Source organism: Lissotriton vulgaris, chromosome 5, assembly GCF_964263255.1.
Source record: "Lissotriton vulgaris chromosome 5, aLisVul1.2, whole genome shotgun sequence".
Lineage (NCBI taxonomy): Eukaryota > Metazoa > Chordata > Amphibia > Caudata > Salamandridae > Lissotriton > Lissotriton vulgaris.
In genome coordinates this window covers 498,963,566-498,991,092 of record NC_141693.1, presented here as the reverse complement: position 1 = coordinate 498,991,092, position 27,527 = coordinate 498,963,566, and the positions used below count along the sequence as shown (strand labels likewise).

At 43.1% G+C, this 27,527-nt stretch overlaps 1 protein-coding gene across 1 annotated transcript in view; it reads right to left on the bottom strand.

Moving 5' to 3' along the window:
- The window catches only part of PCDH15 (protocadherin related 15), a 2,701,201-nt gene that overhangs the window by 73,534 nt on the left and 2,600,140 nt on the right, over positions 1–27,527 (bottom strand). The window contains exon 32 of the mRNA XM_086921939.1: positions 19,805–19,826. Coding sequence (XP_086778065.1) covers positions 19,805–19,826 — 22 coding nt within the window. The remainder of the gene's footprint in view (positions 1–19,804; positions 19,827–27,527) is intronic.

Below are 27,527 nucleotides of genomic sequence, written 5' to 3'. Positions count from 1 at the left end.
CACAATTGGCACATTTAACTTACTTGTACATCCCTGATAAAGTGCACTATATGTGCCCAGGGCCTATAAAATAAATGCAACTAGTGTGCCTGCAGCACTACTTGTACCACCCACCTAAGTAGCCCTTTAAACATGGTTCAGGTCTGCCACTGCAGAACCTGTGTATGCAGTTTAAACTTCCATTTCGACTTGGCAAGTTAACCTACTTGCCAGGCCCAAACCTTCCCTTTTTATTATGTATAGGTCACCCCTAAGGTAAGCCCTAGGCAGCCCCATGGTCAAGATGCAATGTGCTTATAAGGTAGAGTATGTACCTTTGAGTTTTACATGTTTTGTTAATGAAAAACTGCTAAATTAATTTTTCGCTGTTCAAGGCCTATCTCTCCAATAGGTTAACACTGGGATTGCCATAAACATCTTTCAAGTGTAATTTTGAATTGGAAACAGATAGAGATTTGGAATTTGGTACACTCACAATTTAAAATCACAAGTTATGGCGAAGTTGTATTTTAAATCGTAAGTCTGAAAAATGCCACTGTTAGAAATTTGACATATTTCTACTTTAACCATTCTCTGCCTGTCTCTGAATACATGCCTGGGTTGGGTTACATCGGAGCCTTATGAATTTCTCTTTGTACTACAAAGAAAGAAGTGGTGTGAGATTTGCATCCTGATGAGCCATCACCAGGCTTATGGGCCTTCCTGTGGTAGACTGGGACGGAGGAGCTGACACTTAAACGCAGATCAGTGGGCCTGACAGTATAGACAGAGGGATCCAACTGGGTTCAGAGAGGACTAGAACTGGCATACAGTAGTGGGACATTGCCCATGTTCTATTGAATGAAGGAGGGAAATGTATCAAGGTATTGGTTAGTGTACACTAGCTTTAGGCTGGAGAGGGGCTGTGTTGGATGTGGCCCTTTTTTGCAGGTTCACCCTCAAAGCTTTTGCCTTCCTCCTTCCCTTTATTGCTGAATTCATTTTTGTTGGCTTTAGGATTTTGAGCATTTTACCACTGCTAACCAGTGCTAAAGTACATATGCTCTGTACTCTAAACATCGTAACATTGACTTATCCAAAATTGACATATTTAATTTACTTATAAGCCCATAGTAAAGTGCATTATATGTGCCCAGGCTCTGTAAATTAAATGCTAAAGTGGGCCTGCAGCACTGATTGTGCCACCCCCCTAAGTAGACCTTTAAACATGACTGAGGCCTGCCACTGCAGAGCCTGTGTTTACAGTTTAAATTGCCTTCTGTTTATTACATATAGGACACCCATAAGTGATGCCCAGGCAGCCCTATGGGCAGGGTGCAGTGTATTTTTGGGGGAGTTTTATAAAGGGCAGACTCGACCCACAGGTATCAGAGTGCTTTACATGATCACCAGTTGTGTTACAGATGGGCACATTCAATTTGTTAGGGATGGGGAGATTAAATGATTTACCCAGAATCACAGGATGTTCAGGGTTCCTGCTGATACCCGGTTCCCCCACTTTGAGGACGACCACTCTAGCTGTTATTTAAAAGGTAGGACATGTGCACTTTTGAATTTTACCTGTCCTGGTAGGGAAAAACTGCTACATTTGTTTTTCATTATTGCAAAGCCTTTCTCTCTCATAGGTTACCATTGGGATTGCCTTAAAACATATTTTAAGTGTAATTTCCATTAGGGATTTGGTGTCTCCAGACTCACAATTTAACACCTTGGCTGCTAGGTGTTTTCCCCCCCTGTGCTGGCACTCATATATTCCTATTGTTCATGACGAGCTCAGCTCGTCATCAGCACAGCTCAACCGTGCATCATGACGAGCTGAGCTCGTCATCAGCATCGAAAGGGTTAAGATCACAACTTATGATGAAGTCTGAACATGCCTCTTTTAGAAAGTTGGCATTTTTCTACTTCCATTCTGTGCCTCTGCCTGTCTTTGAAAATGTGTCTGGGTTGGGTGACAGTTGGGCTTTGTGCATTCCCTCTAGACAGTCACACCAAGGGAGACGGGGTGAGACATGTGCATCCTGCTTGGCCATCACCAGGCTGATGGGCCTTCCTGAGGTAGATTGTGAGGGATGAGTTGACACTTGCATCTGAATAGGGCTGTGCCTGCCCCCACCCACAGATCTGCATACGCCCTGTAGTGGGTCTGGAGCCAGGGCAGGAAATACAGCGACCATGTGGTCGGCAAATGCCTCTTTTATGTCACTCCCACTTCAAAGGCATATTTGGGTATAAGTACTGGACCCCCAAAACCACCAAATCGGAACGCTGCTGGATCAAGGACATTCTGCCAGGAAGAAGAGCTGCTGGTGCAGTTAGGAAGGACTGCAAGTTTGCTAACTGCATTGCTGTGTTGGCCTGCTGACTGCTGGTTGCTGTGTTGCTGGAAGGACTGCCACTTTCCTACTTGCTTTGCTGAGTTGGCCGCTGCCTGCTGCTTTGTGCCTGGGAGTTAGAAGGCCTGAACCTTCTCCCTACATGCTGACGTGCCTACTTGCCTCTTGTTCTTGAAGTCAAGGCCATCAAAGACTTCTTTCAACCCTGCTTAACCTGTTGGGCAATGCCAACTGTGAGTCCTCCCTTGCCTGAGGTCCAAACCCCACTTCTCTTAGTGCATGCATCAGAAGTGGGTTTTTGGCAGCTTTTATACACCATCTTTGATGCATCTGCGACTTCACGCTAATCGGCACCAATGCATCGCCCTTCAATGGCGATGCAATGACTGCTTGATTAGAGTGTTTCTACCACCGACGTGACTGATGACGACAGCGATCCTAAGCCAAAGCTGCTTGACGATGAAGGTCTACTCGGCTTGATGATGACAGCAATCTACCACCAAAGCCGCTTGATGACAACGCAGGGCCTGCAGTTCAATGGAACACAATGACGGGTGAACCACTTTTCACATCTCGACAATGAGGAATCACGCTCTGTACATCAACACTTGTTCCAGCCCAGATGTTTCTACAGTGAGATCTACCTGAGCCTTGTGTCCGACCTGCCCCCCATCGTGGTTGGCCTTAACTTTGGGTTTACCTCGGTCTAGCAAGACCTCTAGTAATATTTTGTGCTATTGATTTTTAAGCCCTGTTTTGTTATTGAATCTTTATAAATTCATATCTCGACTTCTATTCATTCGATTTCTGTTGTAGTGGTCTTGTTCTACTCAGATTAAGATTCTCTATCTTTCTAAACTGGTGGAGTCATTTGGTGATTTTTTCCCTGTATTACTTTAATTAAAGTATGGGCATATACTCTACACATTGACTCTTAAGTTAAGGCTGACTGCTCCGTGCCAAGCTATGGAAGGGTGAGAACAGGTTAACTTAGGTTGTGTATTTGACTTTACCTGAATAGGATTGTGGTTCCTGATTGGACAGTGTGTATACTCTGACAACCAGAAACCTAAATTTCTAACATTCAGTAACCAAGACCATCTGCACAGATAGTGTCAATGTTTACATTAATAAAATCAAAAACAATAATTGTGTTGTTTCAACCTCATTGTGACTGTTTGCTGACACAAATTATACCCCACTGCTGTATCTATTTCTGATGTTTTTGCCAAAGGATCACATCTGAATTGATCAGCCTCTTTCTTTAAATTGGTCAAGTCTGTGGCATCTCCTGACATGTGAAGGAAGGTATATAAAGTTGGCTCAGAAGTTTTAGTAACTACTTTGATTACGGGCCTGATTTAGACCATGGAAGACTACAGTCAATCAGGGTGACGGAGGGCTTAACATCCACAAGCCTGATGAGTGATAGTCCATACTTACAGATGAGCACCAGCCTGGCTGTAATTTCTGTACCATGAAAGCAGCCACTGTCACAGCAATGTCATTCATGGTAAAATAAGTTGGGGGACAGCTGCCTTCGTTTTAATTGCAGTACACCAAACATTTAACATTTAAAAAATGTTGTTTATCAAAAACAAACTCTCAAAGTGGGAGTTTGTCATTGAAAGCCAAACAGATAATGATCCCCCCATCTTGGGAGACTTCCCCCAGGGTGTGGGGGTCATTTTCTTTGTGTCCCTCACCACCAGGTTTTCCTAGAAGTGACAAATGGAAAAATAAAACCATCAGACAATCCACTCCAAATAGATTGGGGAGTGTGAAGGCATTATTCTTATGGCTCTTACTCTGTTGGGCCATTGAAGGTAGTTCTCCATTCATGGAGCCAAGACTCTGCGACGGAAAGCTGGTGGTGCACCAATCTCTAATTGAGGCAGATGTTCAATGGGTTTGGTGGGCAGGTACTCCACTATGTTTGTGATGGAGTACCCTGCCCACCACATTTTAAATCAGCCCCTAAGTCATGCACGATGACTTAGGACAAAGCATCAGTTTCAGTTTGTCTTAAAGATTCTTTTTTCTCATTGAACCTAGTCGTAGGCACAATAATAAATATGCTGTGACTTTGTGGCACGTTCAAAATTGTTTAACATTAGGTACTTCATTTAAAGCCATGAGATACCAATGATATTAACACCTGTTTTAGATTTTCTTCAAATTTAAGAGACAATTCTGAATTTTTACTCCATATCTGCATTCAGCTGTAAACACATTCACAAGTTAATGTTAAACCGCAGGGCAAGTGTACAATATTAGCTGCTCCTCTATTTCAAGCATACAGTCAAATAGGTGGGTAGCACCATGGCTTCCCATTGGCTACTTTAACTTATTGGTAAACTGAATAGGAAAGATTCAGAACTTCTAAATTAGCGACCAAAGGTGGTAAAAAGTTTAGGCATTGCAAAACAGTTGCAGATTAGGTGGCATTTGCCCCCTATAACAGGGTGTGAATACAAGGAAGGTTTGCAAAGGTATCTTTAAACCTTTATGATCTGCAATAGTGGACCTCTTCTTGTACCTTCCGGAATTCTAAAAGATTCTAAAGCACACTATGGTCAACTCTAATTACTCAATAATTGTTTACGAATTATTGCGCTATCATTGTGATTGCAAATCATTTGTATGCTTTAATCATCCATACAACGAAAGAGAAAACGCCTGTGTTTTCATAAACCCATTCACTTTCATTGGGAATAAAGAAAGTCAATGCCATCGTGATTTTACCAATCACCTTCTTTGTGCACCCCCTCATGTAGACAGAACATAGCATTACCTGTGGCCAGTGCTCCCCTTTCACATCCACATATTGGAAAAACAAATGAAGTCCGTCGAATTCCCCGCAAGGGGCCTCATTTACGAGGCCCCTAGTGGCACTTTTGCACTGCTCCAATGTCACTTTTTAGATGCACCGGTAGGCAATGTGTGGCAGAATATTTACAAGGCCACACACAGCCTTTTGTGTGGCTTTTCATTGCCTTGTAAATATGTGCTCCTTCTATGCAGAACACTGCGTGAAAAAGGTATTCCATGGTGTGATTGTTCTGAAGCAACAGCCATGGAATCTAAGGCGTTCACAGATTTACAAGGAATCGGAAACCAGGTAATGCGTCAGAGTCTAACTGCACCCCAGGGGTGTCTTTAGTGAAGCGCAAAGAGGAGAAATATCCGTATTTCTCTCTTGTTTTTTCCTCTTTCTATGTCTGCTGCATTCTGCAGCACACATAGAAAGAGGAGAACACCTCTCGTGATTGTTTTCTACAGGATGGTGCACATTCCTGAACAAAAACAATCACACCCACAACGCAGACACCCTTGCACCATTGTACAAGCGTGCCTGTGTTGGTACATTGTAGCCCTTTGTGCACCATTGCAGGGGTAAAGGACAGGAATGCAACGTATCTCATAGATATAGTGCTTTCCTACCATTTTCTTTTGATGCAGGGCAGCACAGCAAGACTACTTGCGGCACTGATGTGCAACAAAACCTCGTAAATGAGGTCCAAGGTGTTCACAGCCCACCAAAATGAGATTTGTTGATTTTTACCTTGTTTTAAAGGGAGACAGGTTTATAGTGGTTAAAGCCTGAAGAAGAGTGCCATTACTACTGTGTATAGTTAGGCCTTGCAAGTTGATGAAGACCCTATCTCCTCCTCCTGCTCCTCCTTGCTGCTGCATCCTCGCCACCTGGTCAAGTTTACACCTCAGTGCTAGACCCCAATTCAAGACAAGTAGATATCTGAGCGGTCATAGAGGGTAAGGTAGTTCTGTAAAGAGCCTACTGGGACCAGCAAGGAACCGGCTGTTACAAAGGATGGGAGCGGCAACATGATGTTAATCCTACAGGGGTCCTGGCTGGCAAGTTCAAGTTATCCTGGACCCATTGGTGGCTATCACTCTGGCTGCAGGGATGAGTCCTCCTGCAAACTGTGAACTTTCTGTATGTGCTGCTGATTGATGTGTATCAGGGACCATCAAGTCGCCAGAACCCTCCCGCAGTCCTGAACTTCCAGCTGCCCTCAGGGAGAGGGGTGAGGGCAGAGGGTGGCAGCCAGACAGCCAAGTCCAAGCTTTTAAAACTTGGCAGCATATTTACAAGCCCCTATCGCCACCACAGTTTCACTTTCAGTGTTGTTGTGATGGCGATAGGGGCCTTGCCTTATTTACAAGGCAGGGTTAAGCCACTTAACTTGACATAACGCTGCCTTGTAAATAAGGCACCCTTTCAAACTGTGTTTAGAGTGAAAGGGGAGGGAAATGGGTGTTGCGGTGGGCGTTCCACCGCAACACCCATTGATTTTGACGCTGCCCTCTATTTACAAGGGGAGCATAAATAGGAGGCAGCACCAAAATTAAGACCTGGTAAAACCTGGTCTTAAACAGGCAAATGAGGAGAAATTATTTATTTCTCTTCGTTTTTGCTGTTTCTATGTGTGCTGCCTTGTGCAGCACACATAGAAACAGCAAATTGCCTATGATTGTTTATGTGTCGGAAGGTCCCCCTTCCTACACATAAACAATCATTTTTAAAGAAATGCTGTTTTGCAACTTCTATGTGTGCTGCATTAAGCAGCACACATAGAAGTTACAAACCTGCATAACAAACCTGCATTTAAAGATTGTTTATGTGCAGGAAGGAAGTCCTTCCTGCACATAAACAATGTTCCCCTCAACACAGGCACCCTTGCACCATGGTGCAAGGAGGCCTGAGTTGGTGCTAGGCAGCTAAAGTTAGCGCCAGCACAGGAGGAAACACTGGCATGCACCATATTCTAGTAAATATGGTGTGGCCCTGCGTTTATACAGTAACGACGCGTGTCATTAGCCTTCGTGGCTTAAAGACACGCTGCGACACTTTATAGTAAATATGCCCTGTAAAGTCATACAAAATGTCTTGAAAGACCAATACCCCCAAAATCCCACAAACTTGAAGCTCTGAACACTACACACCTCCAACTGTAGAGTTACAAAGCTCAGCAATTTCAGACCACACCATGGGTGTAAAGCACATTCTGATTTCTGATCCCCGTTATCTCGAGCAAAACTGGACAACTAGAGAATTAACCGTCCCTCCCTTTTAGTCGGAAAGTATGAAAAGATGAACCGCTAGTGCAAACACAGCGGGAGTGAATGTGGTGTCCGTGGGTCAAGATCACTACTTGCCAAAGAGGGTGAGTGAGTAAGCAAATGCAGCAGGCATCTGCACAGTAGATTGAATGGTGTATGGTTAGTTATCAAGCCCTAAAATTCACCTGCTGCCATGGAGGCTTCACGAGGTGTGCACTGGCAACCCTACTGAGTGGCCTGCACTTAAATGATGTTGGGGAATATTTCTGACAAATCAACTTAAATACTCCAAGACTGGGTGATGATACAATACCCGTTTGCTGATGGCACAATAGCATTTTCAGTAATTGAGCTTGCCATGCATCGAAGTCATGAGGTATTCCAAGACTACTGCCGGAAAAGAAAATTAACAAACAACACAAGCCAGATAAAAAAGGTGCTCGGGAACCCGAAACGCCAGCCAAAGCATACATTCAGCATTATTGGAACTCCGCTAGAGAGACAGAGTTATTCCTTTGACTCCCTAGACACCAGAAGAGACCATGTATTTACATGGTTACATCAAAAATAGAAATCTGTGAGTATGTTGAACCAAACTATGCGTTCTTTTTAGGTCTTGTCTAAGCAGTGCGCATGCGCTGCTTCGGAAAAAACCTCTAGTCATCGATTCAGATTGTGTCCCAAAGACGTGCACGGGTTGCATTGCCTTCAATGGCAACACTTGCACGTTTGGCGATTCCCTTGCAGGAGCAAGCTTTGGCACCATATATTTGTAACTAAACTTGCAAACACATGGTGCCCCTGGCTAACTCCCGCAAGGGAAACACTATGTGTGCTCTGGGCCGCACTCCCCAAAATCCTCCCACTTTTAGTGCGAGGCGCACGCAAGACTTTTTAACACTGGTGCTTTCAAATCCCTCCCGCCTCCGAACACAGCCAGGGAAAGCACCTTTATTTATTTATCATCACAGGCATTTTTAGACCCCTCCCACCTTCGAAAACAGCATGGCAAAGCCCCTTTATTTATTTAATATTACCGGCGCTTTCAGACCGCTCAGCCGGTCTCATAAAGTACACACTCAGGCGCCATGGGTGTGGGAGGAACCGCTCTGGCTTTGGACGCGCGCAGTAGGATCTGTTTTCATTTGGCTTTGATTGATCAGACCGCTGCTCGCTCCCCTAAGGTAAAGGCTTTTGATGGACTTCAACTTTCGAGGCCTCGGGCCGTGTTTGTATTTTACCACCTGTTTCAGCATCTCAGGAGATATTTTTTGTCGCTTTGCTTGGGCATTCGTGCCATTCCCTGACATTGTTCCTCCATGACTTCCTCGACAACTGTCAACCCCAGCAGAATGACATTATTGATATCTTGCTCTTGTTTCACCTTTGGTCAGAAATCTTTAACTTTTTCCCTTCTGACTCTTTTTTTCTGGTTTGCAAACCAGGACTGTAGGAGTTTGAAATGCTGCAAACTGTTCCTCATTGGCAGCTTACATGTGACCGTTTCCTGCAAGGTCCTATTATTCTGGTCTCACACATCAAATACTTTTGTGCCTGGTTGCCACTGTTCAATTCAGAACTAAGTATTAGAGCGATTATCTTGGCTGTAAGATTGGTTTCTGTAATACTGCATATGATCATAAAGTTGTCCATGGAATCTCCAATTGACAGATGACCAAGTAGTTGAGGCACTTGGTGCCATTAAGTGTGATTTAAAGCGAGGGGCATGCCTTATGATCTATGTGCTCTCTTGAAGGCTGTTATATTGCTATTCAGGCTCGCAATGTAACTTAGAAAATCGATTTTAAAATCTGACTTTGAGAAAATGTAACACTGGTCTGCGGCACCCGATTGATTAGTCATTGCAGCATATTAGGGTCTTGTATGCTTTGCATGTATGTCATACAGAAAACATCACTCCATGCGAATAAATCTGACCTGAATTGTATGTTTACTTCCGTTCTCATCTATGTTCTGGATTGCTTAGTGTGTTCTGCTGTTGAAGGAACCCTTGTGCTTTTTTATGCTAATGTAGTGTTACATCTTCATTGATTTGCTAAGGTGAGTTAATAGATTGTGTCAGTCTCTGCTGAAATTTACTGTAAAATACTTTTGTACATAACCGCTATCGACAGCTGGGCTGCCGCTTGTGTATATTCGGGCTTTAAATTAGATTTTAGGTGTGGTGTATTTTTTAAACAAAATATTAGCTAAGCAATATATTCGACACGTTATCCATGGTTGGATCGAGGTTGGCATGGGTGTTTTGTATTTGGATCCTTGTTGCAGCCGTTCAGTAATCTTTGTGAATCCATTCTTTGGCGCAGACTGCAGCCTGTTACCATAAAGGATTTGCTACTGGGGGATTCTATTAAAATTCTATTCAGTGGGGGCTCGCATGAAATCATTGTGTCCTCGCCTGGAGGTATTGTGATTCCGCCACCGCTCTCCCACCCCCACCTGCCACACACACCACGCACGCTAATTCTAAATGAGCAAATATAGGAGACTTTATTTATTTTTCTGTTCATCAGATATAACTAATTATGCTTTGTTAAAACTAAATATGTTTTATTAGATCCTTTTTCACTCATTGGCGGTGTCATTTTCTAGAATGCAAGTAGTTTGATATATTTCCCAGATATTTTGTTGCCAAATGTTTTGTATTCCATCAAACGTGAAGAGATATCTTTTTAATGTAAACTGCAGAGCGCTGCACTATATGTATATCACATTTACTGCAGCTGTTAATATAAAACGCACAGAAAAACCTAAACCAAGGCGTTCATACCAAGGTGCATCTGTCAACAATTGCATATATTGAAAAACCCATTGTACATTAACTTCATCAAACTGGCACTAGTATACAATATAAAGTTAGCCCACAAAAAGCTCAATTGTTACAAAAATATGTAATAATGTGCTAAATATTTCTTTTGGTGTTTGTCGTGTTAGTGAGATTTATGGGAATGGGCAGATTGTTTTCAGTGTGCAACAGATCTTCCCTGTAGAATGATTGACACAATGTTGTTTTCCCTCATCAAGCTGCATGCTGTTTGCTTTTGATGTTAATAAATCCTGCCTTGTTTTGAGCTGCCAAAGGCTTCGTGTTCAAGTAGGGTTGTCTGCCTTGACCTCCAGTTTACGTTATCACCACTTCCAAACAAACCAGTTGATAGCTCTTAAGTGGCTAGCGGCGTTGCCTCTGATTACGATTGCTCTTCAGATTCATAGCAGTGACCAGGGAATTGTTTTTAATGAAGAAATGGTTGCTGCACATTGTGTGCTTTTTAGATGAAACATTGGTGGGCATTCAGATGCCTGGGTTTTGCACTGAGCCCCCTTGGAAGGGTATTTTGCTTAACCCGTTCTGTGCTCATGACGGAGCCGCTCCGTCATGAGCCTCGGTTGAGCTGTGCTCATGACGGAGCGGTTCCGTCATGGCCCGCTCGGCACGCCAGCGCGGCGCGAATTTCGCGCCTGCGCTGAGCGTTCCATTGAGCGGGCGCGTTCGTGACGGAACTGCTCCGTCACGAGCACAGCTCAACCGCGGCTCGTGACGGAGCGGCTCCGTCACGAGCATGCAAGCTCTGCTCGACCCCCCCGCCCCCTTAGCGCTGCTGCGGAATTCCTGCCGCAGCGAAGGGGTTAATGCACATTAAGAAAATGTGCTATCCGAGGGGGCAATACAGAATCCAGTAAGTAATTTTATTATGCATGATTAATTAAAACCATTGCATTCAGAACATTACAGGTTGAAATCGAAAAGAGGTACATTAAATAAACAATTAAAGTAAGTATACAATAAAAAAAGCCTTGCTTTGGAATTAAAAGACATAACATTGTTCTGATTGTAGTAGCACTTCTGACACAGGATCGCATGCTTATCTGAGGTCATTGATTGAACTGCGTAATATTAAAACCAATGGAGCGGACAATTTCAGAGTCTGTTATAGCCTTAGTAGGTCACTGCTGTTGGCAGCAAGAGATTTTTAGTCTCTGTGCTATCAGGTCAAAGAATTTTGTAAGGCAACAGTTTTGCTGCAATAAAGAGGGATCAAAACACATCATCACTGCCTGTCTACAGGACCTTACTCCATGCTGCTTAAATAGTGGTTTTAACAGACTTTGCCATATGTTGTCTAGCTTCTTGCATATGCATATAATATGAATCAAGGTCTCTGTATCATTCGCACAAAAACCGCACAAGTGATCAGTCCCTCTTCTTTCCCACGATGGCATGAACGGGTTGATCGGGCCGACTCCCAGCCGTAGCTTTAAAAAAAATTCTTTGGTCTCGAGTTTGGTTCCATCCTTGAGGTAGGGCTGAGGTTTTAGAACATCGTAGTTGTTAAGCACAACCAAACCGTGAGCTATCTTGGAAACCGAGTTCTTGTCCTCTATGGCCGATATGAACCTGGTCGATTTTGTTACTATTTTTTTAAAAACCAAATGGCCCATTGGAGTGTTCCAGGCATCTTCCAGGCCAAGGGCCTGCAGAGAATTCTGTAGGTAGACGTTAACTGGTAATTTTCCAGTGCAGGTCAGCTGTAGCCAAAGTTGGTTATTCAAGGTCCCTCTCTCACCAGCTCTGATTTTGTGCCACCTCTTTAAGAAAGCTCCCTGCCTTTCTATTTCCTGTTTCTGGATTCCAAATTCCAGCCTTATTTACGCTGGCGATACATATATGGGGAGATGAAATATCTCCCGGTACGAGGTTCCGATTATACAGTTGAGGGTAGCAGCATTTCTTCCTGTAATGGATTTGCTCTCTTAGGTGATTACTGGTTGTACTTTTGCGCGTAGGACCTTTAAGAGGGGGTCAAGTGTTAAGTCCGGCAGCAATTTCTTCAGGGGCTTTAATGCCATGTACGTCATTACTCCCTTCCTTCGTAGAGATTCAAGTTGTGGTTTGAAGGAGTTGTTTTTATCTAGGAGTACGCCTAAATATTTTTAGGTAGTTACTTGGTCCAGGCGTTTACCTTCCATGTACCAACTGGGATTTGTCTTTTTGCGGTGGTTTACGCTCATAACTTTTGATTTTTTTAAATTTATTTTTAATGCATTCCGATGTGAGAAGTCGTGGGTGGCATCTAAAAGGTGATGAAGTCCTATCTGAGTTCTAATGATCATCACTAGTTCATTAGCGTAAAGTAAGTTTATCAATACCATGGCGCCTAGCTTCAGGGAGTGTGAGGAGCAAGTATCCAGTTCTGCCAGCAGGTCCGCCAGGAAGAGGCTTAAGAGCAAAGGGGTCAAGACGCAGCTCCGCTTCAAGCCCTTCTTTGTAATAATTTTTCTTGAGAGGTGCCTTCCATCACCTAATTTAAATCTGACCTATGTGTCGGCATGCAGCTGAATAAGTTGATCTAGGAGGGTTAATGGAATACCCCATTATTTCAACTTCAACCAAAGTTTGGAGCAGTCTACATGGTCGAAGGCCGCAGTTTAATCAATGAAGCAAAGGTACAGGGGATGTTTACCTTGCCTCGCTGCCTCCAGAAGCATGGTTAAGGCCATGATGTTTGTTGTAGTTCCTTGTCTTTGATGGAAACTCGTTTGGGTCATTGATATTATACTGCTTCTTGTAGACCAAGCGACCAGGGGCCTTATTTATGAGGTCACTTTTACGCCGGTTGATGCCTCTTGCCCTGTGTATACTCGTTTGGTGCGTCTCCTTGGAGGAGGCAATAGGAGGCAGAATTTTCTCAGGTGGGGAGCCTGTCTGTATGCTCTTTTCCACTTGTTTGTTACTGAAACTTCGTAGGGAGCTTGTTGTTTTTTGCTGTTGCTTTGTAATACAGAATGGATTATGGAAAACGATGTAATTTCAAATGAACGCTTCATGCCTGACAATGAAATGCTAAAATATCCAAGTAATGTCCCAAAACCAGATTCATTGTATTGTATTTGAATGTTTAATACATATATTTTATATACCATTGACTTGTAGAGATGTTTATCATGAGCTGTAGTTCGTACCACTTCAGCACAATAAATGCAAACCACTCCTAAGCATAGCACCACCAGTGGATGTTGTTTTTTATGTATCCAAAATTAAATGAAATTGGCTTTAGGGCATTGCAATGTCATATTATTGGCCATTGATTAGTGTTAATTTCTTAACCCTGTGAATTTTTCAGTTGTATATTTTTGTGGGTTTTATTGTATTGAGTTTACTGTTAAAATATTCCCTGCTGAGTTAGTGTGAGAGCAGCCTCTGGATGTGGCCAAATGTCAGGAATGAGGTTGCAGTTGGAGGGGAATTGACAAGCTGGTTTCGCTGTTAGAACTGATCATCTTTGAAGTAATTTGCACTGCTGGGTTTGTTTCTCTTGGAATGATTTACACATCCGGACTGAAGTCTCTTGTAAAGTGGATCATCTGACTGTTCTGAGATGTATCTTGATTGGACTGGACTGAATTAGTTATTGAAATCTGTTCTTCTTGGATTTGGTTGTGTGGCTGGACTTGAAATTAGTCTTTGAATGCCAAGCTATAGGAATAGGATTGTATCACTGCCTCTTGGCTGTGGAGTTGTGTCATGGCCCATTCAGCTGAATCCCCTTTTGGAATTGATTTCCAGCTGAACTGGGGCAGAACAAATGGCCTGACGTGACTACTTGAATGTGTTGAACATTTGTTGAGCTGCCATTTTGGATATGTTTTACACTTCCAAGTATTGGCCACACGCTAAAGTTTTGCTTCTTTGTCCGACTAAGACTATCACCTTTTCCGAGTTGCTATGATAATTTGAAATGTGGATTGTCATCCTGTTGGTTTTTGACAATAGTCTGCTAAAACCATGCTGCCTTCTTTGTCTTACAGACCGATTCTGGAAACAAGGAATTGAGATTTTTTCTTTCCTCACCCAACAAACCTTCCTGCTTGGATTGTGTGACTTACTTTGGCACCACAAAATCCCCTCCGCGTCAACATTGTTTTCATTTTACCCCTAGCATTTTTTAGGTCTCACCTACGCAGTGCGCTTGCGCTGCATAGGAGACCTTTAGCAGTCGCTCTGCTCTTTTTGGAAGCACATACTTGTGCTTGTGGTGGCATACACCTTGCGGGAGCGTGCAGGGCTGCGCAACAAGCACGAGTATGTGCTTCCAAAATGAGCAGACTGCACTAGCACGCACGAGTGTGCTTCAAAACAGCTGCAGCAGGCGATGTCGTCGGGTAATTAGCGCAATCGGTTTCACTTTGTTGTTTAATGTCAGTGAATTGAATATACTTAATATCCTCCTGTGATCCTTACAGTTCCTTGCTTTTTCTTGCTCTCAAAGTGCTCTCAAGTGGGCTTTTGGTGACATGCTAGAGCTTCATGAAACTCCTAAACAAATAAATAAACATTAGCGATTTTAAAAACACAATCCTGAGGGGAAAAAAGTTTTTTATACACTTGACTGTTAAATATAACCTGCTGTTGGAGGCAGCACAATCTTGTTTATTGTCAACATCACCAGCTGTCCTTCCGCACTTGCACTTGTGTGGGTGCGTGGGGGGTGGGGGAAGCTGAGCTCATAGTTCTAACTCGGGTGGCACAATGGTCCACAAGCCATTACAGACAGAAGTAAAGGGCTTGCATCACTCACTGCCATTGCCACTGGTTGTGTTACTCGTGTCTTCATACTCCTGTAACATATGGCATTGCCATTAACGGATAGTTCTTGTGCAGTCTTACAGGTCTCTGAAGCTGTGCTTACAAGGGGTGTCTGCGTTTTTGTTTTTTTTACTTTCACAAAATGTGATGGAAAGCTCTTCGAAGGCTTCACAGTTTTACTCTTTGCAACGTATACACGAAAATTGTGTTTAAAAAAACAAAACAATTTGTTTGCAACAGGTAAACTTGCAGAAAAAGATTCTCTATACATTTTCGAATAGTACCAAAAACAATTCTGCAAAAGGTAAACTTGTAGAAAAAATGTCTGCATACAGTTCCATCTCGGCTGAGTTCGATTAGATGAAAATGATGTCTGAATGTTTCAAAAGAACTTTGCATAAGCAGAGACGAGATTGAACTGTCACACAAGGTAAACCTAGTCAAATCTACCAGCGAAAAACAGATACGTTTGCAAACTTCTTGTGTTACTGTTGCCCAGTACACACAATTCTGCTAACTCTGCTGGTTGTAAGACTGCTACCTAACCTGGTGGGATCAGGCAGAGTCCCGGGCACCATGGCAGCCGAGTTATGTCTTTGAAACAGAGACAGACTGCAGTTTTCAGCCAAAAAAACATTTATTTGGGTGTGGGTCTTGTTTCACTGTGGCTTACCAATGCTTTTATTAGTAAAGCGTGTGGGTCTCAGGAGGACTTAGTCTGAGCAGTTATTTCCTTGTGAAAGACAAAGTCTAGCACATCTGCGTGCATGGTATGCGGTATTAAGCAGTAAATTACTTTACAGTGTGTAGTGTACGGTAATGATGTGCAGCACCGCTCTGCTGTCGGTGGTAGGCCCTGCTGCAGCAGCGATGCCGTTGCATATGAGGCAGGCGTGCCACCACTCACAGGGTACTTGCTGTGTGCTACAGTGTTAACTCCTCCAATCTGGAATCCATCATATTGCTCTGATTCCATTGCTCAGTGGGGGGATGCCCTAAACGCTCCCCCAAACTGGACGAGCAGCCAAGCTTCAGTAGGTCCAGGTGTGAATACCTGTACAGATCCCTTCTACATCACAAATGTGCCATCAAAATACGTTAGCAGTTGGTGTTACTCACATATATCAGTTTTAATCTCCAACATAGATGTGCAAAGTTGTTTAAGGTTCATTTTTAAGCAGATGTAACCTGTGTCAGTGTGCTGCTAACGTTTAGTAACTCCTAGCTCCTAAAGGGCTGGTGATTGCCATTTTGCCAAAAGAGATAGGTTTTTCTGCTTGATGGCACATACTTGCACTTGCTCCTGGCATCCCACAGACAGGTTTGGTGTATACTCGGTTGTTGTGTGTTTTATTGGCCAACCTGCGCTGTCTAAACCGAGGGCCCACTGTTTTCATAATCTCGGCTTTCCTACTCAGCAGTGTGATCATGGGCGGATAGTTCTGTCTACTGCAGCATTTGTTTCCTGTTAGCAAAAAATGGGGACCACTTTCAGATTGGTATTCTATGCTGTTCCAGGACGTTCGCTTTATCCTTCTTTCAAAAAGCAACCCTTCCGCATGTCAAATAAGCTATAAAAGCGCCTCTCCCTGATCTTACAGAATTGGAGTTTTCTGAAGTGGCAGGACTGTGCATTTATTTTTAAGTTAATACATGGCCTGTCTGTGTTTGTAAATAAACTGACAGACTTTAAGTGGGAAGAAAAATCTGGGGCGTCTAGAGTCAGAGAGCATGTGCTGCTCTGCGAGGCATTCTATAATCTGTGAGGTTTGAACACGCCAACTTAGCTAACAAACATTGGCAAAACCAATAGCTCTAGCTAAACACTTATAAAGCCCCAAAGGTGAGACCTATTGGCTATGCCAATGCTTGTTTAAGATGCAAGCAATGCAAACATTTTGAGTAGAATCCTACAAATGAACAGAGTAAAACGCAATTACCACTGTTAAATATGGTGCAGAACTTTGGGTATATATTAATAGTGACACTTTCCGCAAAATCGAAAACCACTGTCTGACACACCTCTTACACTTAGACCTAGGTACCCCACCGATCCAACAAAGGCCTACACTGTGCATGAATCACATCTCTTAAACAATCACACTGAGCTCTGTGTTCAGGAGTTATACAAAAAAAAAGAAAGCTCCAGTCAGATAGACTAGAAAAGCTGCTAAAATGCCCTCCAGCCAGGCCGGTATTGGTAGGGTACTTGCAGTGAAGACAACACATGGAGTCAAAGGCTATTTAGATGATATCTCGCCTGGGATACGCTGCACATTGTACTTAAGATTTAGATTGGGGACCGCGCCTGTATATGTATGTATGCTAAAATGTAAACCTAATAAAGACATGTAAAGTAACTGTGTCTGCAAGAAGGGTGGATTCAAAACAAAAGTTCACCTTCTTTAATTCTGTGAAAACATCAGTAACGCAGGCAATGGTTACTCTCCCTGTTTAAGGTCTATAACATAAAGAGACTCAAGGATGAGCTGGAATTATGCTGTAGATCTGACTCAGCTGCTATTTACCTGTAATCATCTTCTGTATGGTCTCAAAGACTGGCCTCTCGGGAACCAGCCTTTAAGTGTATGTACCTCTTCGCTCTTCCATGCAATTGAAGAGTGTGGGTCATATTATCAAGGGTGTTTATCTCCGCTTTTTTGGCTTTAAAAGCCAAGAAAGCGGAGATTAAATTATCTCCCTATTACCTAGCTGTCGCTAACACCAGTTAGCGACAGCTAGTAGGGGATAGCGACCGTCTTGGGCCCCACTTTGCATGTCAGTGATATTTATCACTAATGACATACAAAGTGGGCGTGCCAAGATGTTAGCGACTGGAAACAGTCGCTAACATCGCTATCTCCTATTACCAACTTTTGGAGATATTCGCACTAAGCGCGAATATCTCCAAAAGCTAACACCTGCCCTGAGCAGTTCTTAGCCATGTTATCCAATGGGAGATGGATAACATGGCTAAGAGCATTAGCTCGGTAATGCATGAATATCGCTGACTTTTCAGCGATATTCATGCATTGCGGCCGATTTTTATCGCATTTGCGATAAACCTTGGTAATACCAAGGTTTATTTGTGATAAAAATCGCCGCAGCTCAGCGGTAATTTTTTGTCTCTAACCAAGAAATAGCGATAATTATTGTTATTGCTTGGTAATATGCCCCTGTGTTTTTATTTTATGTCCATCTTATATAATGCTTAGTCTCAATAAATGCTTTTGTATGGTTTATAGACAAAACAATAAGACTGGTTGACTGATTCGCAATAAAAGTTGAGTTTTGGGATGGTTGAACTAATTAAACTATTTTAGCAATCAACCATGTAACAGTTGAATTTTAATTCAAATACGCACATATTTTATGAGAAAGCGAGTTAAATGCGCACTATAGTAACCCATTTCTGCATATAAGTTTAACAAACACAAATAAATGATTGATTTGAGTGCCAGGTATTTTTACAAAAGATGACATTTGACTCGCAATTCCATCTAGTAAACATTACTACACAGTCGAGAGTAATATGCATTAGTAAATTCCACCCAGAGGCAGGGATATGCCATCCAGCTCAGGGATGACTTGAAAACGTTGGGGCATTCACAAACCTTTCCCGCTGTGATTCAGACTGGAAAGGGTTGGAGGAAACTGTCTCCAGACAAGCTCAAGAGTAAAAACCCTTTCAAGGATGGAACGGATACGCACCTGCCTAAATTGCTGGGGATGAAAGTGACATTTACTAAGTACACAATAGTGAACAGGTAGAAGTGTCCCAGTAGAGTCTGAAGTGTTAATTCACATAATTATTCCAAGAATACACCTTCAAACTTGTTACTGTCATACATTTCTGGGCATACATCTGTACATTTCTGTGAATTTCCTAAAGCTGTAAATTGACACCCTAACCTCGATGTAATGCTGTGTCTGAGGATTTAAACTGACTTGTCTGACACAGGCCCCATGGGCCTCATTCATGAGGCCGTGCGTCACTTTTTGTGACGCACCAGTGGTGTAAAAAATGCGCCTTGTTGCGCCTTATTTAAGTGACGCATCTAGGTAGATTCGTCACTGTGTAAACCCCTGCGCCACATTATTCCTGCGCCAGGTATAATGTATGCAAGGGGGGCGTATTGACGCAAGAAAGGTCGTAGAAGTGACGCAGTGAAATCTATGAGTTTTCACTGCGTCACTTCTGGGACGCCATTGGGTCAAAATCTTGCGCCTGTCTCACAGCAGGCTTAAGACTGACGCAGCCCCTTTCACATGGGGCTTGTGAAAGGACGCATTGCTGAAGCTGCGTCACTTTTGTGACACACTCCAGCAATGTGCCACTTTTGCTCTTACAGATACGTCAGAAATACTGACGTATCTGTAAGTCCTTGCGCAATGATGCGTCATATTATAAATATGACGCATCAATCATGACACAAGGAGTGCGCACTGAGAAGTGACGCATCGCTGCTTTCACGCAGCGATGCGTCATTTCTCATAAATGAGGCCCCATGTGACTAAGACGGCATGATGCTTAAACATGCACACAGCTCTAACATTCATGTTGAGAGGAAGATGCATCTAACCATGGCATTGCACTTTCAAAAAAGATTTGCTCCCTTATGAATGGAAGCTACTATTCGCCTGTGCCGCCACCAGTAAGCACATGATGAAAAAGATAGTCTGGTCATGGGTTAGTAATCAAATCCTACAATAAAAGTACACCATGTCGAACTTTTTAAGGTAATTCTTATTTAACATCATCTAATGAAAGGCTTACCTCTTGCCGTGTATAGCCGCGCCTGCAATATAAAAAATAAAAAAATAAATATATTTCTTAAAAACAACTATATTAGATATACTTCTTTTTAATGATTCATATAAAAAGTTTTAGAAACATTTTCTATAGCTTAAAATTAGGTTCAGCTGTTTTTAATACATTTCTTTACATTTTAATTTTTTGCTAACCATATACATAATCACAGACACATTTCTTAAAGTAGATTACATTAAAACATTGTGGTGGAAAGCCTTGCTATGCAAAACTGGGTAATCCTTGCATCTAAATTGTATTTTCTTTGAACAACAATGAATATCATGTTGGTCTACTAAGAAAACAGGCAGAGAACATTCAAAGTACAAGCCCTGGTTGACATTTTGCATCTATCAAACAGGAAGGTCATGAAAATATCCTGAAACTTTTTATGATGTGAATTGTTGCCTTTTGATTTTCCCTCCAACTGTGCTCAAATTTTATGACACATTCCAATACCCTCACCTGCCACCTGCGCACTTGAGCTCTGTAACTGTATATGCACATGTGAAGACATCGAGGCACTCACATCAGAGGCGCAACTAGAGGCAAATTTCGGGGGGGGGGCTAAGAAAAAATTTCGGGGGGGGGGCTGAACCTTTAATCAGTAGGCAGAGTGGAGCTGCAGGGGCTCTTAGAAGGGGTGAAAAAACTGCAAGACCTAATTTACATTCAAATGGTCTATTTAAGACATATGAAACTTTTGGGTGCGGCTCTGTGTGTGCCCGGGATCTGTCCCATCTCGGGCTGCCACACACGACGGGGGTGGGCTGAAGCCCGGTGAGTCCAATGGGTGTTGCGCGCCTGACTCACATACACAAACACTTATGCACGTGCATAATTTAGCTGTACTATACTGTGTAACATGTGTTTCCACATGCACTTGCACACCAGCACACACATCTGCGTAAACACACCCCCTTGCAGGCCCAAGGTCGGTGAATTATAACACCCGCTATAAAAAAAGATGTTAGTAGTATATACGATAAAGCAACTCTAGGATACCTTAATGGGCAAAAACATTACTGAAGAACTCTGAGCAGCAGCACACCCTTCATACAGCTGCAGAACTATGAGTTGACTGACGTGTGATATACAGGTTAATTATGAAACGGAATACTGTAGTCCGTTTCATGCATGATTGTTCCGGCACACTCCGCCGTTTCTGGGGGCTAGTCTGTACATGTTCAGTGTGATAAGGGCATTTTGTGACATCACTTGTCCCGGGTGAGCCGTGCATTTTTGCTTTTCTACAAAGTGATTATTGCAAAATCCTGAGTTGCATCGATCTGTTGGTGCAAAGGTTAGTGCAGCATTGGAAGTGTATGCCACCTGGTCCTGCTGTTCCTTCCGATTCTGATACCAGTTATTTTATTGATGGATGCCGATATTTAGAATACACATGGAAATTTTTATAATTTTTACAGGTCCTGTTTAATTCTCAGCTTCATTCTTTTCACCTATCGTCCAAGTCAAGTTGTTCCTCTGAGTGCGGCAATGACGGTTCTATTGAGCGAATTCCTGAAAATTAGTGGCCTGCCACTCTGAAATGTGTTTGCAATAAATGTAAAATAAGGACACTTAATTTCATACTTTGGTTACGTACGACTATGGTGTTCTTCCTGCTGGACCGCTGCAATGGCTGTCCGAGCAAGTACACCAACCGTCAACATTCTTGCCCGCTGTATTACAACAGTAATCCTGGTCTGGCGGTGCAGCGGTGGAAGATTCCAGGTAAATATGATGCTTCAACTGGACCCCATAGAGTACAAACAGTATAAGCAGCACTCAAACCTCCTTCCACATGTCGCATGCATGAATCATCTACAAATAGCTCATGTTCTGAATGTATTAGTGGCTCTTCTCTTATATCTGGGCGAGGTTTAGTACAGTATTCTGTAAGATCAATGCAATTGTGTTCAACTTCATTTTTAACTTCTGCAAAGGGCGAATCAGGCAATAATGTTGCTGGTTTCAGAATATTACACCTAGCACATTTTCTGCACCTACAAGAAATCGTTCATACTTAGTCACCCGACTAGGTGTTAGGTACTGAGTTTTAGTCCTAGTCCATAAAATCACAACTGCATGTGGGACATATATGGTTACTGGATGTCCCATAATAATGGACTCACTTTGCTCAAGACTCATGCAAGTTGCTGCTACTGCTTTCAGACATCCTGGCAATGCTGCTGCCACTGGATCCAGTGTAGAAGAAAAATATTCAACAGGACGTCTCCAGACCATGGGTCTGAGTCAGAACTGAATGTGCACAATGGTCTCGTGTATCACAAAACAATGCAAAATCGTTTGAATAGTCAGGCATCCCTAATGCTCGAGCTGAACACAGACAATCTCGTAATTTTAGGAAAGATGACATGCTTTCATCATCCCATTCTACTGGGTATTTTACTTTTTTCTTTGTCATTTGTATCAATGGTTTTGCTAGGGCTGCAAATCCCACAATCCATTGCCTGCAGTAACCTACAACTCCAAGAAACATTCTGATTTCTTTCTGCGTTTGAGGTAGATTCATGTTTTTAATTATTCTGATTCTTTCAGAAGTAACCCGTCTGACACCTCTCTCTTTCTGGTGCCCCAGATATTTCACTGATGTGGTGCAATATTGCAGTTTCTCAGGTGATACTTTATGTCCCCCTTTACCTAAATGATTCAGTAAAGCAATAGTATCAGTAACACAGTCTTTTCGATTCTTAGATGCCACCAACAGGTCATCTATATATTGCACCAGGACTGATTGTCCAGGCAATATCAGAGATTCAAGGCACTTTTTCAAATCTGATTAAAAATCGATGGACTTTCCGTGTACCCCGGAGGGACTCGATTACAAACGTAGATACAGTTGTCGAATTTGAACAAGAAAAGATACTTGCTATCTGGATGTATCGGTATGGAGAAAAATCAATGGCATAGCTCTACTACAATAAATCAACCTGCTGCCCACGGTATTTGATACAGAATCACAGCAGGGTTTGGCAGAACTGGACAACATGGGACAACAATTTTATTAATTTTACGAAGGTCTTGTACGACCCTTTACTTTCCGCTCGGTTTCTTTATGCCAATTATTGATGAATTGCATGGACTGCTCATTATTTCCTTCAAAATTCCTGCCTCAACTAGACGTTTTATTTCTAGTGCAACTCCTGCTTATATTTCTGGGCTCATTTTGTACTGTTGAAGATTGGGGTAAACTGCAACTTCTTTTACAGTCACTTTTACTGTGTCAACATCCGCCATTAATCCTACATCTTTTCCCGTGAAATCCCACACTTTAGGATCTACCGTATGTTGTAACTCTTTTGGCAAGTCTTCTAAAGTAAACTTTTTATTTTCAGTTCCTTGTTTTGCTAACATAATTTTATAAATACCATCTTCATCTGGGGTTTGAATTTCAACACCATTTGGTGTACAAAAGATAGTGCAATTCATTTTGCACAACAAAGCCCTACCTAACAGGTTTACTGGACTGGAGTCTAACACAACAAATTAGTGCATTTCTTTAAAGTTGCCTATTTTGACTTCCATTGGTTCTGTAACTGGGGTACTAATTTGTTTATTAGAAATGCCCACTACTTGGATCGCTTCTCCAGAGAGGGGTAGGTTTGGAACATCTGCTGTTCTCACAGTAGAACGGGTAGTGCCAGTATCCAACAGAAAGGAAACATCATTTCCTTCAACCTTTCCCTCAATGTATGGACCTCCACGTCCTCCCCGCTCAGGCACCATCAGAAACTGTCTTCTCGGTGAGCAAGGCAGCATGGACTGCTGAAACGCGTTCGATTGAGGCCTAATAAACTAATCTTGAGCAGCTATACACGGTGTCGTTGTTTTCTTCTGAAGGAACAGAGAAAGCGTGGTGTGTGTGTGTGTATATATATATATATATATATATATATATATATATATATATATATATATATATATATAAACAACAAAAAGCTGCTCCTGCTGCAACGCGGTGACCCGTAGACAAGTGGCGTACACTCCGGCGAAGCAACCGGAAAGTCAATATCCAACACGAAAATTATAGTATTGTACGCTCTCAGGAATCAAACACAGTCCAAAAGTGCAAGTAGAACCTTGGTTTTAATCACACCATGTGATTAAAACCAAGGTTCTACTTGCACTTTTGGACTGTGTTTGATTCCTGAGAGCGTACAATACTATAATTTTCGTGTTGGATATATATATATATATATATATATATATATATATATATATATATATATATATATATATATATATATATATATATATATATATATATATATATATATATATATATATATATATATATAGTTAGGATTTTTTCCCTATGGGATTTTTGAAAATTCTATGTCTAATAACTTTGGCGTTTGTGGACGGAATCGGCTGAAATTTTCAGGAAAATGGCACATTTTGTTTCTGAGCAGCCCCTGAAAATTTGGTGGGGTTTCGTCAAGGGGGGGCCGAGAAAAAAGGGGGGTCCCAGAACGCGTTTTTCCCATTCATTTTTCCATAGGGCGGTTGGACTCACTTTTAGCTCGAACGGCTGAATGGATTTGCACGAAACTTGGCAAAATTGTAGGGACTGTTAGCCCGATGTGCCTTTGCTAGGTCTCAATATATGTGCTCCAGTAGTTTTTGAGAAATTAACGTTTAAATTAAGATATATATCTGTAACAGCGCTCCAGGCTGCGCTCCGGTTCGCTTACTTTTCGCGAAACGGAACTTTGAGCGCAGAAAGCTGATTGGCTCTCCGGTGTCTGTCAACATTCTAAACAGTCCGGAGCGGCCGCCATCTTATCTCTCGGTAGGATCGAGAGAGAAGAAGAGGTGAAAAACGAAGGGGGAATTTATTGAAAGGGGGCAAGGTATACCCCTCTTGACCCCCTAGGAATGTTGTTGGGGTTATTAAAGGGTCCCGTGGGGAAAATAAAAAAAAAAAGATTTTTCACGGTAGAAGCGCTTCACGGGCCGCGAACTGGGCCGCAAACTGGTAGCGAAACGGGAATTCGCCATTTTGTGCTTCGTTTTAATTCTTTAGAGACAAAAATTATCGCCGCACATCGGCCACAATGCATGAATATCGCTGAAAAGTCAGCGATATTCATGCATTATCCAGCAAATGCTCCTAGCCATGTTATCCACCTTCCATTGGATAACATGGCTAAAAACTGCTCTGTGCGTGAGCTTTTTTTTTTTTTTTTTTGCTGCGTGACGTGTGTTAACGTTCGATTCGATGGAAATCAGGAAGTGTTGACCACCATTTTGTCACTGCGAGTAAATATTTTGTTATAAATGAATCCTTATTGATAAACATTGTCTGCGCCATCTTGCGTTTTTGTCCAATGCCACAATTTTGTCGTGCACGGCAGCCATTTTAGATGCCTTGACCAGGGCCACTCTCTGCACTCCGCCGATCCTCAGCATGGCTCCCCACCCTCGCAAGCATCTCCCCCACGCACTGGTCACCCCCGCTCTTTCTCTCATGCATGGGCCATATACTTCCCCCCATCTGCGCTGCTCTTCTCTGAGAATCACACCCTGTGCCCGCCCGACACCTCCCTTTCTCCCTATTCACTACCGCACCCTCTGACACTCCTCTTCCTCTGTGTCCGATTGTCCAGGCCGGACCTAGGCTATCACCTAGCCCTGCGGATGTAGTTTATGGCCCCAGCTGTAGAGTATCCAGACATGCCAACCCTCCCGATTCAGGCGTGAGACTACTGATTTCAGTGCTAGTCTCCCGCCTTCCGATTCCTGCAAGCAAAAACCCGGGGGCATATTACCAACAACTAGCGATAATTTTTGTCTCTAACTTGTTTAGAGACAAAAATTATCGCCGCACATCGGCGAATTTTATCGCACATAAACCTTGCTATTAGCAAGGTTTATCGCAAATGCGATAAAAAACGGCCGCAATGCATGAATATCGTTGAAAAGTCAGCGATATTCATGCATTATCCAGCAAATGCTCTTAGCCATGTTATCCACTTCCCATTGGATAACATGGCTAAAACTGCTTAGGGCGAATATCTCCAAAAGTTGGTAATAGGAGATAGCGATGGTTAGGGACTGTTTCCAGTCGCTAAAATCTTGGCACGCCCACTTTGCATGTCATTAGTGATAAATATCACTGATATGCAAAGCGGGGCCCAAGATGGTCGCTATCTCCTTTTAGCTGTCACTAACTGGTGTTAGCGACAGCTTGGTAATAGGGAGATAATTTTATCTCTTTTTTTTTGGGCTTTTAAAGCCCAAAAAGCGGAAATAAACCCCCTTGATAATATGCCCCATGATTTCTCGGGGGTTTCAGCTGACAGGGCTTGGTATTGTGTTACGTGCTAATTTTTCCACGAAACGTCAGAGGGTCGATGCAGGGGTTCTAGAAGGGGTGATAAACCATTTAAGCCTCATGAACAAGCGCATGGTCTTTTAAAGATTTGTGAAGTACTCGGGGCGGCGGTGTGTGTGTGCCCTCTTTCAGGAGCGGGCGGGGGGGGCACTGCCAGCAACTTGCCAGGCCAGGCAGTGTTCAACACGTGCATCACCCTTTCTCTGCCTGCTATTGCGCTCCATGCTTCGGAAAGGTAAGAAAAAGAACGTGCATTTGAGTTTGAAATGTCCGATCTTGTAGCAGTACACTTGCAAAGCCCACACATGACAATAACCCGATTCAAGGCCCCATTCACCCGATTTTTTAAACATATATAGCACTCCAACAAAGTTAGATTTTAAAACTTTATTAACATTTAACTATAATGAACGGAACAAAAACTGTAAAAACATTTAAACATTTTTCACCCAAAAAAGCAACAATGGTCAGAAGCTGTCTTTTGTGCGAATAGTCCCAAGGCAGCACAACGTGCAGAGTTCTGGACGGCACCCAGGTGATGTCGCCTGGGTGCCGCACTGGTTTTGGGATCCTACAATGCTGCTCCGAAAATTGGCGTGGGGCGTCCCGGGTGGTGCGGGGGGAGGCCTCGTCAGTAGCGGTCTGTTGTGCGAATAGTCCCAAGGCAGCAGAACGCGCTGAGATGTTGATGGCACCCAGGTGATGTCCAGTAAACTGCCGCACTGGTTTTGGTATCCTACAATGCTGCTCCGAAAATTGGCATGCGGCGGCCCGGGGGGCGGGGGGGCGTGGGGGAGGCGGCGTGAACGGGCCTCCCCAGGTGGCGGCCATCCAGCTGAGTTGCGCCCGCTCTTGCGGCTACAGCGTCTCGCTCACCATGTTGTTGAGTTGCTCCCACTCTTGCAGTGCAGCGATAGGCGGCTGCCACATGACTCTTAAAATGGCGGACGGGTCTTCGGTTTTGGGCCTGGTCCACTGAAATGGCCCTGGGACACCTTGGAACTCGGACGCTTGCCTGCTAGGACTTGGGCTCCATTCTCAAAAAGCGTCCCCTCAGCCGTGAAGATTCTACAAAAGTCTTGGGGGCCCCGACTCCCGCAGGCTTCCGGTGGGGAGCGGCTGCCATGATTGCTCGTGGAATGACCACGACGGAGCCACGAGATGGTGGTGCTCTCATGCTGACGCCAGCTTCAGTCTGAATGATCCAGAAACAAGGTGGGGCTTTCATCGTTTGGGAAAAAAAAATGTTCTAAACCAATGAAAAGTGTTATTTTTAGGTCATATGACCAAGCCTTCCATCTTTAGGAAACCAAAAGTAAAATGAACCAA